Genomic DNA, 17,459 nt, shown 5'->3' with positions numbered 1-17,459 from the left:
AGTTAGTACTGGTTGTGTTTGATCTGATCAGATTTGTAGGGGTGGGGTGCGTTTCTGTTGAGTTAATTCCTCCGAAATGCAGTGAAATCCCTCCCAGCCAATCTAGCCTGTGATCCTGAGTGCAGGCGGAAGTTGTGCTCAGACAGGACAGAGGCAGGGACGAGCTCACTGCAGGGGATTTTTCAGTGGTTGAATCCTGGATCACACCCTGTTGGACAATGCCTACTGCTGTCCACGTCCAGCTCCCTGGTATCTGACCGTCAGACCCTCATGATGGCGAGGAAATCGGCTAACGGTGATCTGAGCCGCTCTCCGTCTCAGGAGAAGAAAAAGCAGAAGGTGGGATTTGTGGGAGTGGAGCCGGGAGGGATGGAGACGAGCCGGGATGGAGCGCTGCTCATCGGGGCAGGGGAGAGCTCACACCGGGGCTCCGGCAGCACCGGCACCAGGATGGGGCTTTACCGAGCGCGCGCGGGCCTGAGCGGGGCGCGCCGGACCCACCGACGCAGCGCGGGTTACCGGAGACTGCAGAACTTCCTCTATAATGTTCTGGAGAGACCTCGCGGATGGGCTTTCGTCTACCACGCTTATGTGTGAGTGCTGCTTGTACTGCTACACCCAGCATGACCAAAAGTTTCCCGCACGTTTTGCCGCAGAACGCACCCCGAGCCGTTCCTGCTCAGAACTGACCAGAGTTTACCACAAACATCTGGTCTCTTTTATAATAAAATACATCTAATAATATCTACAGCATATTAGGTCTGATTACATTGTTTATTTATTTATTATTATTATTATTATTTTGACGCATCTTTTGCGCTCATTAGCGGTTAGGAGCAGCGCGGGGTGCGTTCAGCACCGGTCAGCTCCCGCACTTTCAGCTCAGAAATGTAACAAAGTGTTTCACACACACGCGCTGCGCGGCGCGGTGCACTGCAGATGCCCAATCATGCTGCTGCTGCTGCTTCTGCTGCTAATGCTGCTGGACTGCTTCTACTGCAAACCCCCACTAACATATTCCACCTCTATGTATATGTTCTATAATACAAAAGTCTGTTAGGGCTGGGCTGTATGACCAAAAATTTGTATCATGGTATTTTTTAAGATTCTGACGGTTTCACTATATATATATATATATACTGTATATATATATATATATATATATATATATATATATACAGTGTATCACAAAAGTGAGTACACCCCTCACATTTCTGCAGATATTTAAGTATATCTTTTCATGGGACAACACTGACAAAATGACACTTTGACACAATGAAAAGTAGTCTGTGTGCAGCTTATATAACAGTGTAAATTTATTCTTCCCTCAAAATAACTCAATATACAGCCATTAATGTCTAAACCACCGGCAACAAAAGTGAGTACACCCCTAAGAGACTACACCCCTAAATGTCCAAATTGAGCACTGCTTGTCATTTTCCCTCCAAAATGTCATGTGATTTGTTAGTGTTACTAGGTCTCAGGTGTGCATAGGGAGCAGGTGTGTTCAATTTAGTAGTACAGCTCTCACACTCTCTCATACTGGTCACTGAAAGTTCCAACATGGCACCTCATGGCAAAGAACTCTCTGAGGATCTTAAAAGACGAATTGTTGTGCTACATGAAGATGGCCAAGGCTACAAGAAGATTGCCAACACCCTGAAACTGAGCTGCAGCACAGTGGCCAAGATCATCCAGCGTTTTAAAAGAGCAGGGTCCACTCAGAACAGACCTCGCGTTGGTCGTCCAAAGAAGCTGAGTGCACGTGCTCAGCGTCACATCCAACTGCTGTCTTTGAAAGATAGGCGCAGGAGTGCTGTCAGCATTGCTGCAGAGATTGAAACGGTGGGGGGTCAGCCTGTCAGTGCTCAGACCATACGCCGCACACTACATCAAATTGGTCTGCATGGCTGTCACCCCAGAAGGAAGCCTCTTCTGAAGTCTCTACACAAGAAAGCCCGCAAACAGTTTGCTGAAGACATGTCAACAAAGGACATTGATTACTGGAACCATGTCCTATGGTCTGATGAGACCAAGATTAATTTGTTTGGTTCAGATGGTCTCAAGCATGTGTGGCGGCAATCAGGTGAGGAGTACAAAGATAAGTGTGTCATGCCTACAGTCAAGCATGGTGGTGGGAATGCCATGGTCTGGGGCTGCATGAGTGCAGCAGGTGTTTAGGAGTTACATTTCATTGAGGGACACATGAACTCCAATATGTACTGTGAAATACTGAAGCAGAGCATGATCCCCTCCCTCCGGAAACTGGGTCGCAGGGCAGTGTTCCAGCATGAGAATGACCCCAAACACACCTCTAAGACGACCACTGCTTTATTGAAGAGGCTGAGGGTAAAGGTGATGGACTGGCCAAGCATGTCTCCAGACCTAAACCCAATAGAACATCTTTGGGGCATCCTCAAGCGGAAGGTGGAGGAGCGCAAAGTCTCGAATATCTGCCAGCTCCGTGATGTCGTCATGGAGGAGGGGAAAAGCATTCCAGTGGCAACCTGTGAAGCTCTGGTAAACTCCATGCCCAGGAGAGTTAAGGCAGTTCTGGGAAATAATGGTGGCCACACAAAATATTGACACTTCAGGAACTTTCACTAAGGGGTGTACTCACTTTTGTTGCCGGTGGTTTAGACATTAATGGCTGTATATTGAGTTATTTTGAGGGAAGAATAAATTTACACTGTTATATAAGCTGCACACAGACTACTTTTCATTGTGTCAATGTGTCATTTTGTCAGTGTTGTCCCATGAAAAGATATACTTAAATATCTGCAGAAATGTGAGGGGTGTACTCACTTTTGTGATACACTGTATATATATATATTGTGTCATTCTACTGATGATGAATCAGTATGCGTGAAACAAATTTTTATTGTTTATTTAATATTTAAGTATTATACATTTACCCTTAGGTCTCCCTTTAACAAATAAAACAACATTTGCAAACTCCACTGTACAACTTGACCACTGGTCTGTTGTAGAAAAGTGGACGACTTTAAATATCTCCGCTTCCAGTTCGCTTATAACGTTGGTTTAGCAACTGACCTGAAGTATTTTCACCCTGTAAGACAAACCTGGAATCCACAGTTTTAATTATTGCTCGTATTTGCTTGTTTGCAACAGCTGTGGCTCTAAAACCATGCAGTATACAGTAGTGTTTTAGTCTGTTCTTCATTTCTTTGGTGGGTTCTTCCGGTGCATATTTGGTCTCCCTCTCTTCATCCTCCATCTGTTTTTTTTTTTTTTTTTCACCATATCAAGGAAACTACTCTCATCTGTTAACACTGTCATGCTAACGCTAACTGGTTAACTATTAAACTGCACGGCGGCGCTTCATAGCACTTTTAGTGGCGAACAGTATTATATTATTTGCTGCCTACTGAAGCCTACAGTTGTTGTATTAACTATGCTATGGTATGGCAGTATTTGAAAAATCCATACGGTATGAGGAATCAAAGACGGTATACCGAATGTACTGTCATACCACCCAGCACTAATGTCTGTTCACAAAGCATATGATTGATCAACTTGGCATGCACAAGGTACTGATGGATTACAAATTCAGACAGAAAGTATTGCCATTTAACATATTTGGCTGTATAAAGTGAGTTCAATCTTTATTAGGACAACGAGTTGGTTAGCAGTGTTACCATTTATGTCATTAGGGGGAGCTGTTCTGAAAATTCTGCATCACATTGAATTCCCTCTGAATCTGTTTAGACTATTTTTTTTCTTTCAGGTTTGCTAACCACTGTGTTCAGGGTCACGCTGCTTTGGGCGCCACACCTCTATTCATAGATTCATGTTAACAAGTTAAATGCCCTGACGTCATGGTGTTCAAAAACATGACTTAATTATTTTTCTTGTCACAAATTTTAGCCTAGTGGTTAAGGTACTGGACTAGTAACTAGAAGGTTGCTGGTTCAAGCCCCACCACTGCCAGGTTGCAGCTGTTGGGCCCTTGAGCAAGGCCCTTAACCCTCAATTGCTCAGACTGTATACTGTAACTGTAATGTAAGTCGCTTTGGATAAAGGCGTCTGTTAAATGCTGAAAACGTAAATGTAAATTTTTTCAGCATGTATTTGTTATGTAAGTAATTTCGTCAAGACATCCAAGCACAAAGTTAGACATGCACTCAACGCACGTTAATCAGTTTTACACATCAGTGCATTTTTGGCAGTGTTTCTCAGTGAAAATCATAAAGCAAACTGGGTGAGTGACATCACTGTGTCTGTATCAAGCAGAGTAAGAACTTCACTATGTCCCTCGGAGTGCCTTTTTGTACTGACAAAACATAGACTTCCTAGTTAAGGTCACTACAGTGATTCATAGGGGATGAGTCAGTGACCCTTCAGTTTCTGAATGTTACAGACTAATGTAAGTAATGTCTTTGGTTCAGTTTTCTCTGGCTTTATCTTGCGAATAGGTATTATTATAATTATTCATTATTAATTAATTTAGGAAAAATGTAGCACTGTTGATTTTATATCAAAGTATTTATTTACATTATTTAGCAGATGCTTTTATCCAAAGTGACTTACACTTCTCACTGAATACAATTCAAGCAATTGAGGGTTAGGGGCCTTGTTTAGGGGCCCAACAGTGCTAACTTTGGCGATGGTGGGGCTTGAACCAGCAACCTTATAATTTCTAGTTCAGTACCTTAACCACTGAGCTACCACTGTCTATAAGTATTCTATGTAGGCCTTTCTGTACATTACTGCCTGACCACACAAGTGCTCACAGACACACTCCAAACCCTTGTGAAAAGCAGAGCAGAGGCTGTTACAGCCACAGCGTCCATCATTTTGTAATCCAACAAGCTCATAGTCCACATACCTTTGGCCATACAGTGTTATGTTCTTAACATGAAGGAACTCTGACATGTGCCTGTGTGTGCTAGATCCATTATTCATACACTCACAAAGCCTCAGTTCAAGTTATTTAGGGCTCTTGCTCTGCTTTCTTCCCCACTAAAAGCAATTGAATTTGTGCTGACTTTAGCTTTTTACTCTTATAAGGGTTTTTGTTAGCTTGCTCCAGTGCTGTGCTAGCATTCTGCATGCAGGACCAGCTAATTTAACTGTACTATAAGTCTACTTCAGAGTTGTGTGTCATCTGAAGGTTGTTAATATAGATATAGTTTAAGTAAAATGATGATTCATGCTCATCTCAGGTTAAAATGATGTGAATGATGTAAAGTTGTAATAACATCTTCTCTTGTAGAATGTTGCTTCCTTTATTGGACAGGATTCTTTACATTAGATTGAATTTGTGTGTATCTTTGCTGAATGAGTTGAATTGGCAAATCAATTAGTCATTAAATGCTGCCGAGGTCAGATCTGCCATTTATTAGTCCAACAATCAAACAACATCCTGCTTTAAAAATCCAGTGATAGCAGAACATCTAAAAGCATGGTGAAAACTCCATAATATTACAAATACATCACTCACACCCACTTTATATTCTCCCATATGACATTACCCTGACTTTCCAATGATTACAAATTTATAAACAACTCTGACACATGGATTGAAAAGGGCGTAACACTTTAAATATTACTCACAATAATGCTTTGATCCCATTTTCATACCTAATACATACAACTTTGGGGAAACTCAGGTCCTCCAGATGTAGATTTTTAACTTCTTTGTGGAAGCAAAATTAACAAGTTATTACCAGAATCAGAATTAGATCCCGCAACATCTATACCAGCAGGAAAATGGAAAAATAACCTCTCGATTTACCCCATTGCTGACTTCTGGACACAGATACTACAGAATACAATTAACATGACTAATAATTCCAACCTACTTCTGATTCAGCACACAAAGAATTACAGAATGCATTATACTGTACACAAGCTATTCAAAATGGCATAATTGGACTCACTGGAACAAAACAGGAAATTTGTTCACATTGCTTGATAAACAACCCTAATAATTAAATACATGTCATATGGAACTGTACACCCATTAAACACTTTCAATTCCAAGTTACCAACCAATGAATTACACTGTTTAATCACCCCTAACCCATCCCACCCCACCCCACTCTGTATATCAGGAGAAATTTCGTCTCAACTAGGTAGGAGTGTCTAATAGAGTGGACAGTGAGTGGACATGGTATTTAAAAACTCCAGCAGCGCTGCTGTGTCTGATCCACTCATACCAGCACAACACACACTAACACACCACCACCATGTCAGTGTCACTGCAGTGCTGAGAATGATCCACCACCTAAATAATACCTGCTCTGTGGAGGTCCTGACCATTGAAGAACCAAAAAGTATGTAGAGAAACAGATGGACTACAGTCAATAATTGTAGGACTACAAAGTGCTTCTATATGGTAAGTAAAGCTGATAAAATGGACAGTGAGTATAGAAACAAGAGGGTGGTTTTAATGTTATGGCTGATCAGTGTATATCACTGCTTTGCTAGTTTCATATTAAGGTGCATAATTTATTGTCCCAACACTTGCTCTATATTCATTTACAATGAATCATCACAGACTAATGAGGAAATGTGTTTCATATGATGCCATGTAGGGTTGTATACAAGGTTTTTTTTATTATTATTATTGCTAGGCCATTTGCGATGGCCAGTCTGTGTCTGTATTTAGTTTTCATGGTAGTCCTGAAAGATATATTGTTGCAAACAGCATTAAAGCTGTAACACTAGAATGAAACATGTTGGGTTATGCAATGCTATCTGAAATAGAAGTATTTCCTCTAGTGGTATCCGACTTTTGGCCCAGACTGTTTATATGCATGGTATTCTAGACTGTGTGTTTTTAACAATGTGTTTCCTCAGTATTTTAACATGACAGCCATGTTTGGTCATTTTAAATACACAGGATTCAGGGTTCAATCTTAGCTGTTCTATCAGCCGGTCAGGCGTCTACAAGCAGACATTATTGGCTACATCTGAAGGAATGGGAGTGCCAAAACTTTATGATAGATTGGTGTCTTGTCTGGCATTTGTCAATGTATTGTGCCCAGTGATTCCGAGGAGATCCAGACCCGCCGCAATTCTGACCAGGAGCCCTGGTAAAACATGAAAATGAAATATTCATTATATTGTCAAAAGCATGTGGAAAGCTCTTCTAAAGATTAAGATCAGCCACACCCTTCATTAACAGGTGCAATTATGTAAAAGTTAAAACATCTTCCAGTTTTGTGGGAATAGTTTGTGGAAGGTCTTATTCTGTTCCAGCATGTATGTACTAATTAAAGTACCTAAAGTGATGGTTTGAGGAATTTGCTGTAGAGTAACTCCAGTCCCTGGCCTCAACCCCACTGAACAACTTTGGGATGAATTAGAATGTCGGTTGCGAGCCAGGCCTTCACGTCCAACATCAAAAAGGGAAACTGAAAGGGTTCAAACCCAAAGACACTCCAAAATATTCACTCTCCATCTCAGCACAACACTATTAATGGTCCCTGCTAGAATATTCTATTCCTTTCATTTGTGACCACAGATACGAGTCTATGGGAGTGTTCAGGGCTGTCAGAGGCTATAAGAAGTCAGAGACTAAGCGTAATTTGGGAGGAGGGGGTCGTATGTGCTATGATCCTGACAACTGTTCAATAATTTAACAGGTGCCTTTATGAGAGGGGAGATTTTAGTGGTCTGTAATACTCCATTTCTGCTGCCTGCTGCTACCAGTATTGACTGAATGGAATATACTGTACTTTGAAGTAACATGTCATGTTTGCTAGAATGTTTTTCAGCTTGGCTTTGATAGAATAGCGTAGTGAACAGATGGAGGACAAACTAAGAGACGGCTGTGTATAATAAAGTTTGGTAGGAAACTGCAGATTTGCAAAAACTCTAGGTTGAATATCGACTAATCAATACACTGACTGGCTGAGCAGAGCAGGAAACACAATGGCAATAAAATAACATTTCAAGCTCAGAAAATCGTAAGATGCACAGTGGGCTAAAAGTATTTGGACACCACTTTGGGGGTAATTTAGACACAGCTCTGTCTGTATGTTACACCAATCAGCCATAACATTAAAACCACCTCCTTGTTTCTACACTCACTGTCCACTTTATCAGCTCCACTTACCATATAAAAGCACTTTGTAGTTCTACAATTACTGACTGTAGTCCATCTGTTTCTCTGCATGCTTTGTTATCCCCCATTTCATGCTGTTCTTCAATGGTCAGGACTCTCACAGGACCACCACAGAACAGGTATTATTTAGGTGGTGGATGATTCTCAGCACTGCAGTGACACTGACATGGTGGTGGTGTGTAATTGTGTGTTGTGCTGGTATGAGTGGATCAGACACAGCAGGGCTGCTGGAGTTTTTAAATACCGTGTCCACTCACTGTCCACTCTATTAGACACTCCTACCTAGTTGGTCCACCTTGTAGATGTAAAGTCAGAGACGATCGCTCATTTATTGCTGTTGTTTGAATTGGTCATCTTCTAGACCTTCATCAGTGGTCACAGGACACTGCCCATGGAGTGCTGTTGGCTGGATATTTTTGGTTGGTGGACTATTCTCAGTCCGGCAGTGACAGTGAGGTGTTTAAAAACTCCAGCAGTGCTGCTGTGTCTTATCAACCACCACCATGTCAGTGTCACTGCAGTGCTGAGAATGATCCACCACCCAAATAATACCTGCTCTGAGAGGGTCCTGACCATTGAAAAACAGCATGAATGGGGGCTAACAAAGCATGCAGAGAAACAGATGGACTACAGTCAGTAATTGTAGAACTACAAAGTGCTCCTATATGGTAAGTGGAGCTGATCAAATGGACAGTGAGTGTAGAAACAAGGAGGTGGTTTTAATGTTATGGCTGACCGGTGTATATCTTCAAACATTGGCTGTACAAAGTGTTGTAGAATGGTTTGTCTTGCTAGAGCTCGTCAATTGTCTAAAAGCAACTATAATTCAGCCATAAAGCTGTAATTCACACCGGTTTATAATACAGGCTCGCTGAAAACTGAGGTAGCACATAAACTTAACCCTTAAATGCTAGTTAATTGCAAAGTTTTAGTAACTGTTCACGCTGTCAACATACCAAAACAATAAAACAACGTACAGGTCTGAGTGATCAGCTCACCACCTTTCATTTCAAAGAGCAGGAATGATGAATTTCATGCTTTTTCTATTACAAGTCGACTCTAAAAGTAGAAGATTTATTAATATGGCAATTGTCTAGTTCAGTGGTTCTCAAACTTTTTAGACCGAGTACCACCCATTATCAAACCGAAACTTCCAGGTACCACCTATGTTTCTCATCACAGAACAACATAAGGCTCACATTAATTAGGTGTGTGTGTGTGTATATATACAGTGTATCACAAAAGTGAGTACACCACTCACATTTCTGCAGATATTTAAGTATATCTTTTCATGGGACAACACTGACAAAATGACACTTTGACACAATGAAAAGTAGTCTGTGTGCAGCTTATATAACAGTGTAAATTTATTCTTTCCTCAAAATAACTCAATATACAGCCATTAATGTCTAAACCATCGGCAACAAAAGTGAGTACACCCCTTAGTGAAAGTTCCTGAAGTGTCAATATTTTGTGTGGCCACCATTATTTCCCAGAACTGCCTTAACTCTCCTTGGCATGGAGTTTACCAGAGCTTCACAGGTTGCCACTGGAATGCTTTTCCACTCCTCCATGACGACATCACGGAGCTGGCGGATATTCGAGACTTTGCGCTCCTCCACCTTCCGCTTGAGGATGCCCCAAAGATGTTCTATTGGGTTTAGGTCTGGAGACATGCTTGGCCAGTCCATCACCTTTACCCTCAGCCTCTTCAATAAAGCAGTGGTTGTCTTAGAGGTGTGTTTGGGGTCATTATCATGCTGGAACACTGCCCTGCGACCCAGTATCCGGAGGAAGGGGATCATGCTCTGCTTCAGTATTTCACAGTACATATTGGAGTTCATGTGTCCCTCAATGAAATGTAACTCCCCAACACTTGCTGCACCCATGCAGCCCCAGACCATGGCATTCCCACCACCATGCTTGACTGTAGGCATGACACACTTATCTTTGTACTCCTCACCTGATTGCCGCCACACATGCTTGAGACCATCTGAACCAAACAAATTAATCTTGGTCTCATCAGACCATAGGACATGGTTCCAGTAATCCATGTCCTTTGTTGACATGTCTTCAGAAAACTGTTTGCGGGCTTTCTTGTGTAGAGACTTCAGAAGAGGCTTCCTTCTGGGGTGACAGCCATGCAGACCAATTTTATGTAGTGTGCGGCGTATGGTCTGAGCACTGACAGGCTGACCCCCCACCTTTTCAATCTCTGCAGCAATGCTGACAGCACTCCTGCGCCTATCTTTCAAAGACAGCAGTTGGATGTGACGCTGAGCACGTGCACTCAGCTTCTTTGGACGACCAACGCGAGGTCTGTTCTGAGTGGACCCTGCTCTTTTAAAACGCTGGATGATCTTGGCCACTGTGCTGCAGCTCAGTTTCAGGGTGTTGGCAATCTTCTTGTAGCCTTGGCCATCTTCATGTAGCGCAACAATTCATCTTTTAAGATCCTCAGAGAGTTCTTTGCCATGAGGTGCCATGTTGGAACTTTCAGTGACCAGTATGAGAGAGTGTGAGAGCTGTACTACTAAATTGAACACACCTGCTCCCTATGCACACCTGAGACCTAGTAACACTAACAAATCACATGACATTTTGGAGGGAAAATGACAAGCAGTGCTCAATTTGGACATTTAGGGGTGTAGTCTCTTAGGGGTGTACTCACTTTTGTTGCCGGTGGTTTAGACATTAATGGCTGTATATTGAGTTATTTTGAGGGAATAATAAATTTACACTGTTATATAAGCTGCACACAGACTACTTTTCATTGTGTCAGTGTCATTTTGTCAGTGTTGTCCCATGAAAATATATACTTAAATATCTGCAGAAATGTGAGGGGTGTACTTACTTTTGTGATACACTGTATATATACTGTATATATATATATATATATATATATATATATATATATATATATACACAGTGCCTTGCAAAAGTATTCAGCCCCCTTGAACTTTTCAACCTTTTGCCACATTTCAGGCTTCAAACATAACGATATGAAATTGTAATTTTTTGTGAAGAATCAACAACAAGCGGGACACAATCGTGAAGTGGAACGAAATTTATTGGATATTTTTTTTTAAAAATAAAAAACTGAAAAGTGGGGCGTGCAATATTATTCAGCCCCCTTGCGTTAATACTTTGTAGCGCCACCTTTTGCTGCGATTACAGCTGCAAGTCGCTTGGGGTATGTCTCTATCAGTTTTGCACATCGAGAGACAGAAATTTTTGCCCATTCTTCCTTGCAAAACAGCTCGAGCTCAGTGAGGTTGGATGGAGAGCGTTTGTGAACAGCAGTTTTCAGCTCTTTCCACAGATTCTCGATGGGATTCAGGTCTGGACTTTGACTTGGCCATTCTAACACCTGGATACGTTTATTTGTGAACCATTCCATTGTAGATTTTGCTTTATGTTTTGGATCATTGTCTTGTTGGAAGATAAATCTCCGTCCCAGTCTCAGGTCTTTTGCAGACTGCAACAGGTTTTCTTCCAGAATGGTCCTGTATTTGGCTCCATCCATCTTCCCATCAATTTTAACCATCTTCCCTGTCCCTGCTGAAGAAAAGCAGGCCCAAACCATGATGCTGCCACCACCATGTTTGACAGTGGGGATGGTGTGTTCAGGGTGATGAGCTGTGTTGCTTTTACGCCAAACATAACGTTTTGCATTGTGGCCAAAAAGTTCGATTTTGGTTTCATCTGACCAGAGCACCTTCTTCCACATGTTTGGTGTGTCTCCCAGGTGACTTTTTATAGATATCTTTGAGAAATGGCTTTCTTCTTGCCACTCTTCCATAAAGGCCAGATTTGTGCAGTGTACGACTGATTGTGTCCTATGGACAGAGTCTCCCACCTCAGCTGTAGATCTCTGCAGTTCATTCAGAGTGATCATGGGCCTCTTGGCTGCATCTCTGATCAGTCTTCTCCTTGTTTGAGCTGAAAGTTTAGAGGGACGGCCGGGTCTTGGTAGATTTGCAGTGGTCTGATACTCCTTCCATTTCAATATGATCGCTTGCACAGTGCTCCTTGAGATGTTTAAAGCTTGGGAAATCTTTTTGTATCCAAATCCGGCTTTAAACTTCTCCACAACAGTATCTCGGACCTGCCTGGTGTGTTCCTTGGTCTTCATGATGCTCTCTGCGCTTTAAACAGAACTCTGAGACTGTCACAGAGCAGGTGCATTTATACGGAGACTTGATTACACACAGGTGGATTCTATTTATCACCATCAGTCATTTAGGTCAACATTGGATCATTCAGAGATCCTCACTGAACTTCTGGAGTGAGTTTGCTGCACTGAAAGTAAAGGGGCTGAATAATATTGCACGCCCCACTTTTTAGTTTTTTATTTCTAAAAAAAGTTTAAAATATCCAATAAATTTCGTTCTACTTCACGATTGTGTCGCACTTGTTGTTGATTCTTCACAAAAAATTACAATTTCATATCGTTATGTTTGAAGCCTGAAATGTGGCAAAAGGTTGAAAAGTTCAAGGGGGCTGAATACTTTTGCAAGGCACTGTATATATATATATATATATATATATATATATATATATATATATATATATATATATATATACAGTATATATTAGTGATGGGAATTATGGCTTCTTGACGGGAGCTGGATCTTTTGGCTCGGTTCCTTTCAAAGAGCCGTTGAAAAAGTGACTTCACGCTACTAGGTAAACTAGGTAAGACACCCTCGATATTAACATCAAATTTGCATTAAATGTAGGGCTAATTCAAACATCACTTAAATAAGAAAGATTAATTTCAAAAGGCAAAAACACTACAGGGAAGAGGCAGACTGTGGTTGCATTTCATTAAGTTTCAGAAAAATCCTCTCTTGTACAGAGATGTGACTGTGTTTGTTTCTGCTTTAAAACATAAGCACATTGAAATAATCAGATTTAACAGAATTAAACAAGTTTATAGTTTATTTCTCAATTATTTGTAATTATACTACCAGCTCGCTCTCTCTCTCTCTCTCTCTGTGTGTGTGTGTGTGTGTGTGTGTGTGTGTGTGTGTCTCGCTCTCCGCAATACTGAAAGTGTTTCGCATTTGAATATCGACAATACACAGCCTTTATTACGATTTACGATTAATTCCCCTTTACTGATGGAAGCTGAATGGGTGGATTACAGCCGATAAGAATTGTGCAGAAATAAAAGATTCGGCTCCTTTCGTTCATTTCAAAGATCCGTTCAATAGAATCGGCATGTGAGTGAGTGGGATGCGTCTGTTTAGCGGAGCAGCCAGGAACGAGATCAGTGAGCTTCAAACGCAGATCTGATAAAAGCGAGAGATCTACTGATAACTTTACTGATAACTTTACTGATAACTTTACTGATAACTTTACTGATAACTTTACTGATAACGTTTCGGAAATTTCCAGATGGAAACCGCGAACGTGAAGTATAGACGTAATGAAGTACGGTGTCTGCGTAGCCCCGAATGTTTTAAATAACACATTAGTTTGAATACGATTTGTTTTAATTAAACTGATTTTATTAAAACAGAATTATAGGAATTTTATTAGTAATTTACACATTTTGTTATTTTTTTATTTATTATTATAAAAAATTTTTTTCGGTGCATGTAATTACTTTTCCGAGATTATCTGGCGTACCACCTCGTGCTGCTTCACGTACCACCAGTGGTACGCGTACCACAGTTTGAGAACCACTGGTCTAGTTCATTTGGTTGCATCACAGTGATATCAATTAAGATTTAAATTTTGTGAGCTGTAGACACTATCCTGACTACCCATTCTCTACCCTCCTTTTTGGGGTTATGGAGGCCACACTGGTTGCAACACTTACTACTTTGTTGCATTTAGCTGCTTCCGAAAGCAGGAGCTGCTACATGGCCATGCAGCTCCACATTAGCCGAAGAATACATGGGCAATATCAAGTGTTGACTGGAGGAATATAAAGTGTTTCATTATTAAATTCTGTTGTACTGCTTAATGGTTTAGGAAATCCTACTTTCCTGCTAAGGGAAGGAAAAGTCTTATTATTTTAGTATAACTATGCGAAGTGCACAATGCAAACCTAATTAAAAAAGGCGCAAAACACAAAAAGATCAGGCCTCATTGTTAAACTTTATTGCCTGATTCACTGATATTCTTGAGGCCTTGTGATTATGAAAATGTTTTTATTGCCTTAATAAATATATTTAGAATAAAAGTAATGGAATTTAAAAAATTTTTTATGTTTTAGCACCACTTCATCAGGGCCGCGGTGAGTCTGGGTTTCTCCCAGGAATCACTGGGCGCATTAAAGAAACACACCCGGAAGAGGATTCCGATCCATCATGGGGCCTTGACCACCCTTAGCTTATCATGTCTGTATGTAGACACCCAACAAGCCAATAGCACATGAGCTACTACAAAACTTTTCACTCTCACTTTTTTAACCGCTTATCCAATTAGGTTCGAGGGGGGTGCTGGAGCCTATCCCAGCTTTTCAATGGGCGCAAGGCACACAGTAACACCCTGGACGGGTCACCAGTCCATCGCAGGGCAGACACACATACACACACCCATTCATCTATAGGGCAATTCAGTGCCTCCAATTAACCTGACTGCATGTTTTTGGACTGTGGGAGGAAACCGGAGCTCCCGGAGGAAACCCATGCTGACATGGTGAGAACATGCAAACTCCGCACAGAAAGGACCCGGACCTCCCCGCCTGGGGATCGAACCCAGGACCTTCTTGCTGTGAGGAGACAGTGCTACCCACCGAGCCACCGTGCCGCCCACTACAAAACTTCTGAATTTAAAATGATGTATTGTTAATAAATATTAAAAATGCTACTTGGAAACCTGACCATAGGCTTGTTGGACATTCTGTTCCAATTAACCAGCATGTATGTAGTATGTACAGGGGTTGGACAAAATAACTGAAACACCTGTCATTTTAGTGTGGGAGGTTTCATGGCTAAATTGGACCAGTCTAAATTGGACCAGTCTGGTGGCCAATCTTCATTAATTGCACATTGCACCAGTAAGAGCAGAGTGTGAAGGTTCAATTAGCAGGGTAAGAGCACAGTTTTGCTCAAAATATTGCAATGCACACAACATTATGGGTGACATACCAGAGTTCAAAAGAGGACAAATTGTTGGTGCACGTCTTGCTGGCGCATCTGTGACCAAGACAGCAAGTCTTTGTGATGTATCAAGAGCCACGGTATCCAGGGTAATGTCAGCATACCACCAAGAAGGACAAACCACATCCAACAGGATTAACTGTGGACGCAAGAGGAAGCTGTCTGAAAGGGATGTTCGGGTGCTAACCCGGATTGTATCCAAAAAACATAAAACCACGGCTGCCCAAATCACGGCAGAATTAAATGTGCACCTCAACTCTCCTGTTTCCACCAGAACTGTCCGTCGGGAGCTCCACAGGGTCAATATACACGGCCGGGCTGCTATAGCCAAAACCTTTGGTCACTCGTGCCAATGCCAAATGTCGGTTTCAATGGTGCAAGGAGCACAAATCTTGAGGTGTGGACAATGTGAAACATGTATTGTTCTCTGATGAGTCCACCTTTACTGTTTTCCCCACATCCGGGAGAGTTACGGTGTGGAGAAGCCCCAAAGAAGCGTACCACCCAGACTGTTGCATGCCCAGAGTGAAGCATGGGGGTGGATCAGTGATGGTTTGGGCTGCCATATCATGGCATTCCCTTGGCCCAATACTTGTGCTAGATGGGCGCGTCACTGCCAAGGACTACCGAACCATTCTGGAGGACCGTGTGCATCCAATGGCGGTGCCGTGTATCAGGATGACAATGCACCAATACACACAGCAAGACTGGTGAAAGATTGGTTTGATGAACATGAAAGTGAAGTTGAACATCTCCCATGGCCTGCACAGTCACCAGATCTAAATATTATTGAGCCACTTTGCGGTGTTTTGGAGAAGCGAGTCAGGAAACGTTTTCCTCCACCAGCATCACGTAGTGACCTGGCCACTATCCTGCAAGAAGAATGGCTTAAAATCCCTCTGACCACTGTGCAGGACTTGTATATGTCATTTCCAAGACGAATTGACGCTGTATTGGCCGCAAAAGGAGGCCCTACACCATACTAATAAATTATTGTGGTCTAAAACCAGGTGTTTCAGTTACTTTGTCCAACCCCTGTAGTTGTCTTTGTTGTTGCAGCTATAACAGCCTCCACTTTTCTAAGAAGGCTTTCCACAAGAAATGTAGTCAATTTTTGAGGTCAGTCAGTGATGTTAGTGAAGAAAGTCCGGCTCACAGGTATTAAGTTCCTGTTCATTCCAGATGAATTGGAAGGCTAAAATTAGGTGGTCGTATAAGAAATAAGGAAAATTGGACTTTCAATTCCAGTTCAGTATCAACAACAAAGCAGAAGTGCCATTTAACACGATCCAATTTGAAATGACTCATTTCTCATCTGCTCTTTTTAGAGTTCTCCTGTCTAGCTCTTGACTTGATTTGACTAAAGAGTCTGTCAGGCTCTAGCGTAGAGCTCATTTCTCTCAAATGTGCTGCGTCTGACACCTTACTGCAGGTTCTTTTACTGCAAATACATTCCAGTCATGCACTTTTGTGGTTAAAAGGCTTACTACACATTTTACTATATGCCTGGTACTTTAACCTCTTATTAGCCTACATGAGAAATGATCTGAATGAAGAGAGCTGTGAGGGTTAAGGGTCTTGCTCAGGGGCCCAACAGTGGCAACTTGATGGTGGTGGGGCTTGAACAGGCGACCTTTAGATTACTAGTCCAGTACCTTAACCACTGAGCTATCACTGCCCTCAGTTTAACATGACTGGGCCCCCTGTGCACAAAGTAAAGTCTACAAAGACATGAAAATAGCTCTTTTCAAAGAAACTGCACAGAGCCCTGTGGAAATGGGATGTCCAACAAGCTTATGGTCAGGTGTCCAAAAACATTTCAAATACAGAGCAAATGACAACAGTGCATAATCTAAAGAAACACATATTCCAAACTTGATTGACATAATTGACTTGTTCTGCCTGTTTGTCTATGTAAATGTGGTTTTAGTATGAGATTGTGAGAATTACAATTTAGTGGACTGTTATTGCTCCCAGGCATTACCACCACATTTTTACAATACCAGCTAAAAAGTGCAGCTCTGCCAGGAAACAAATTTAACTCCAAACTGACAAAATGACTCCTCTGAGCTCTTTATTATGGCTTTATTATGGTTATTGTTTGTCTACAGAGATTCATGGCTGTTCTCGTGATATTTGGGGCTTAGATAGCCAAATGTACTTATTACTAAAATTGTAGAGGTGACTAAATGAGTGGATACATATCGGATGTATTTTTGCTTTGTGCCCAGTGATATCAGGTAGTA

At 41.6% G+C, this 17,459-nt stretch overlaps 1 protein-coding gene across 5 annotated transcripts in view; it reads left to right on the top strand.

Moving 5' to 3' along the window:
• Window positions 1-200: 200 nt before the first annotated feature.
• Window positions 201-17,459, top strand: part of kcnq2a (potassium voltage-gated channel, KQT-like subfamily, member 2a) — a 51,958-nt gene continuing 34,699 nt past the window's right edge. For all 5 annotated transcript variants that reach the window (XM_062998386.1, XM_062998384.1, XM_062998382.1 and 2 more), the window contains exon 1: window positions 201-593. In XM_062998386.1, the coding sequence (XP_062854456.1) occupies window positions 271-593 (323 nt within the window). In that variant the 5' untranslated portion in view covers window positions 201-270. The remainder of the gene's footprint in view (window positions 594-17,459) is intronic.

Source organism: Trichomycterus rosablanca, chromosome 7 (genome assembly GCF_030014385.1).
Source record: "Trichomycterus rosablanca isolate fTriRos1 chromosome 7, fTriRos1.hap1, whole genome shotgun sequence".
NCBI classification, from domain to species: Eukaryota; Metazoa; Chordata; class Actinopteri; order Siluriformes; family Trichomycteridae; genus Trichomycterus; species Trichomycterus rosablanca.
The sequence above is the reverse complement of the archived record's forward strand: the minus strand, read 5'-3'. Positions and strand labels throughout refer to the sequence as shown.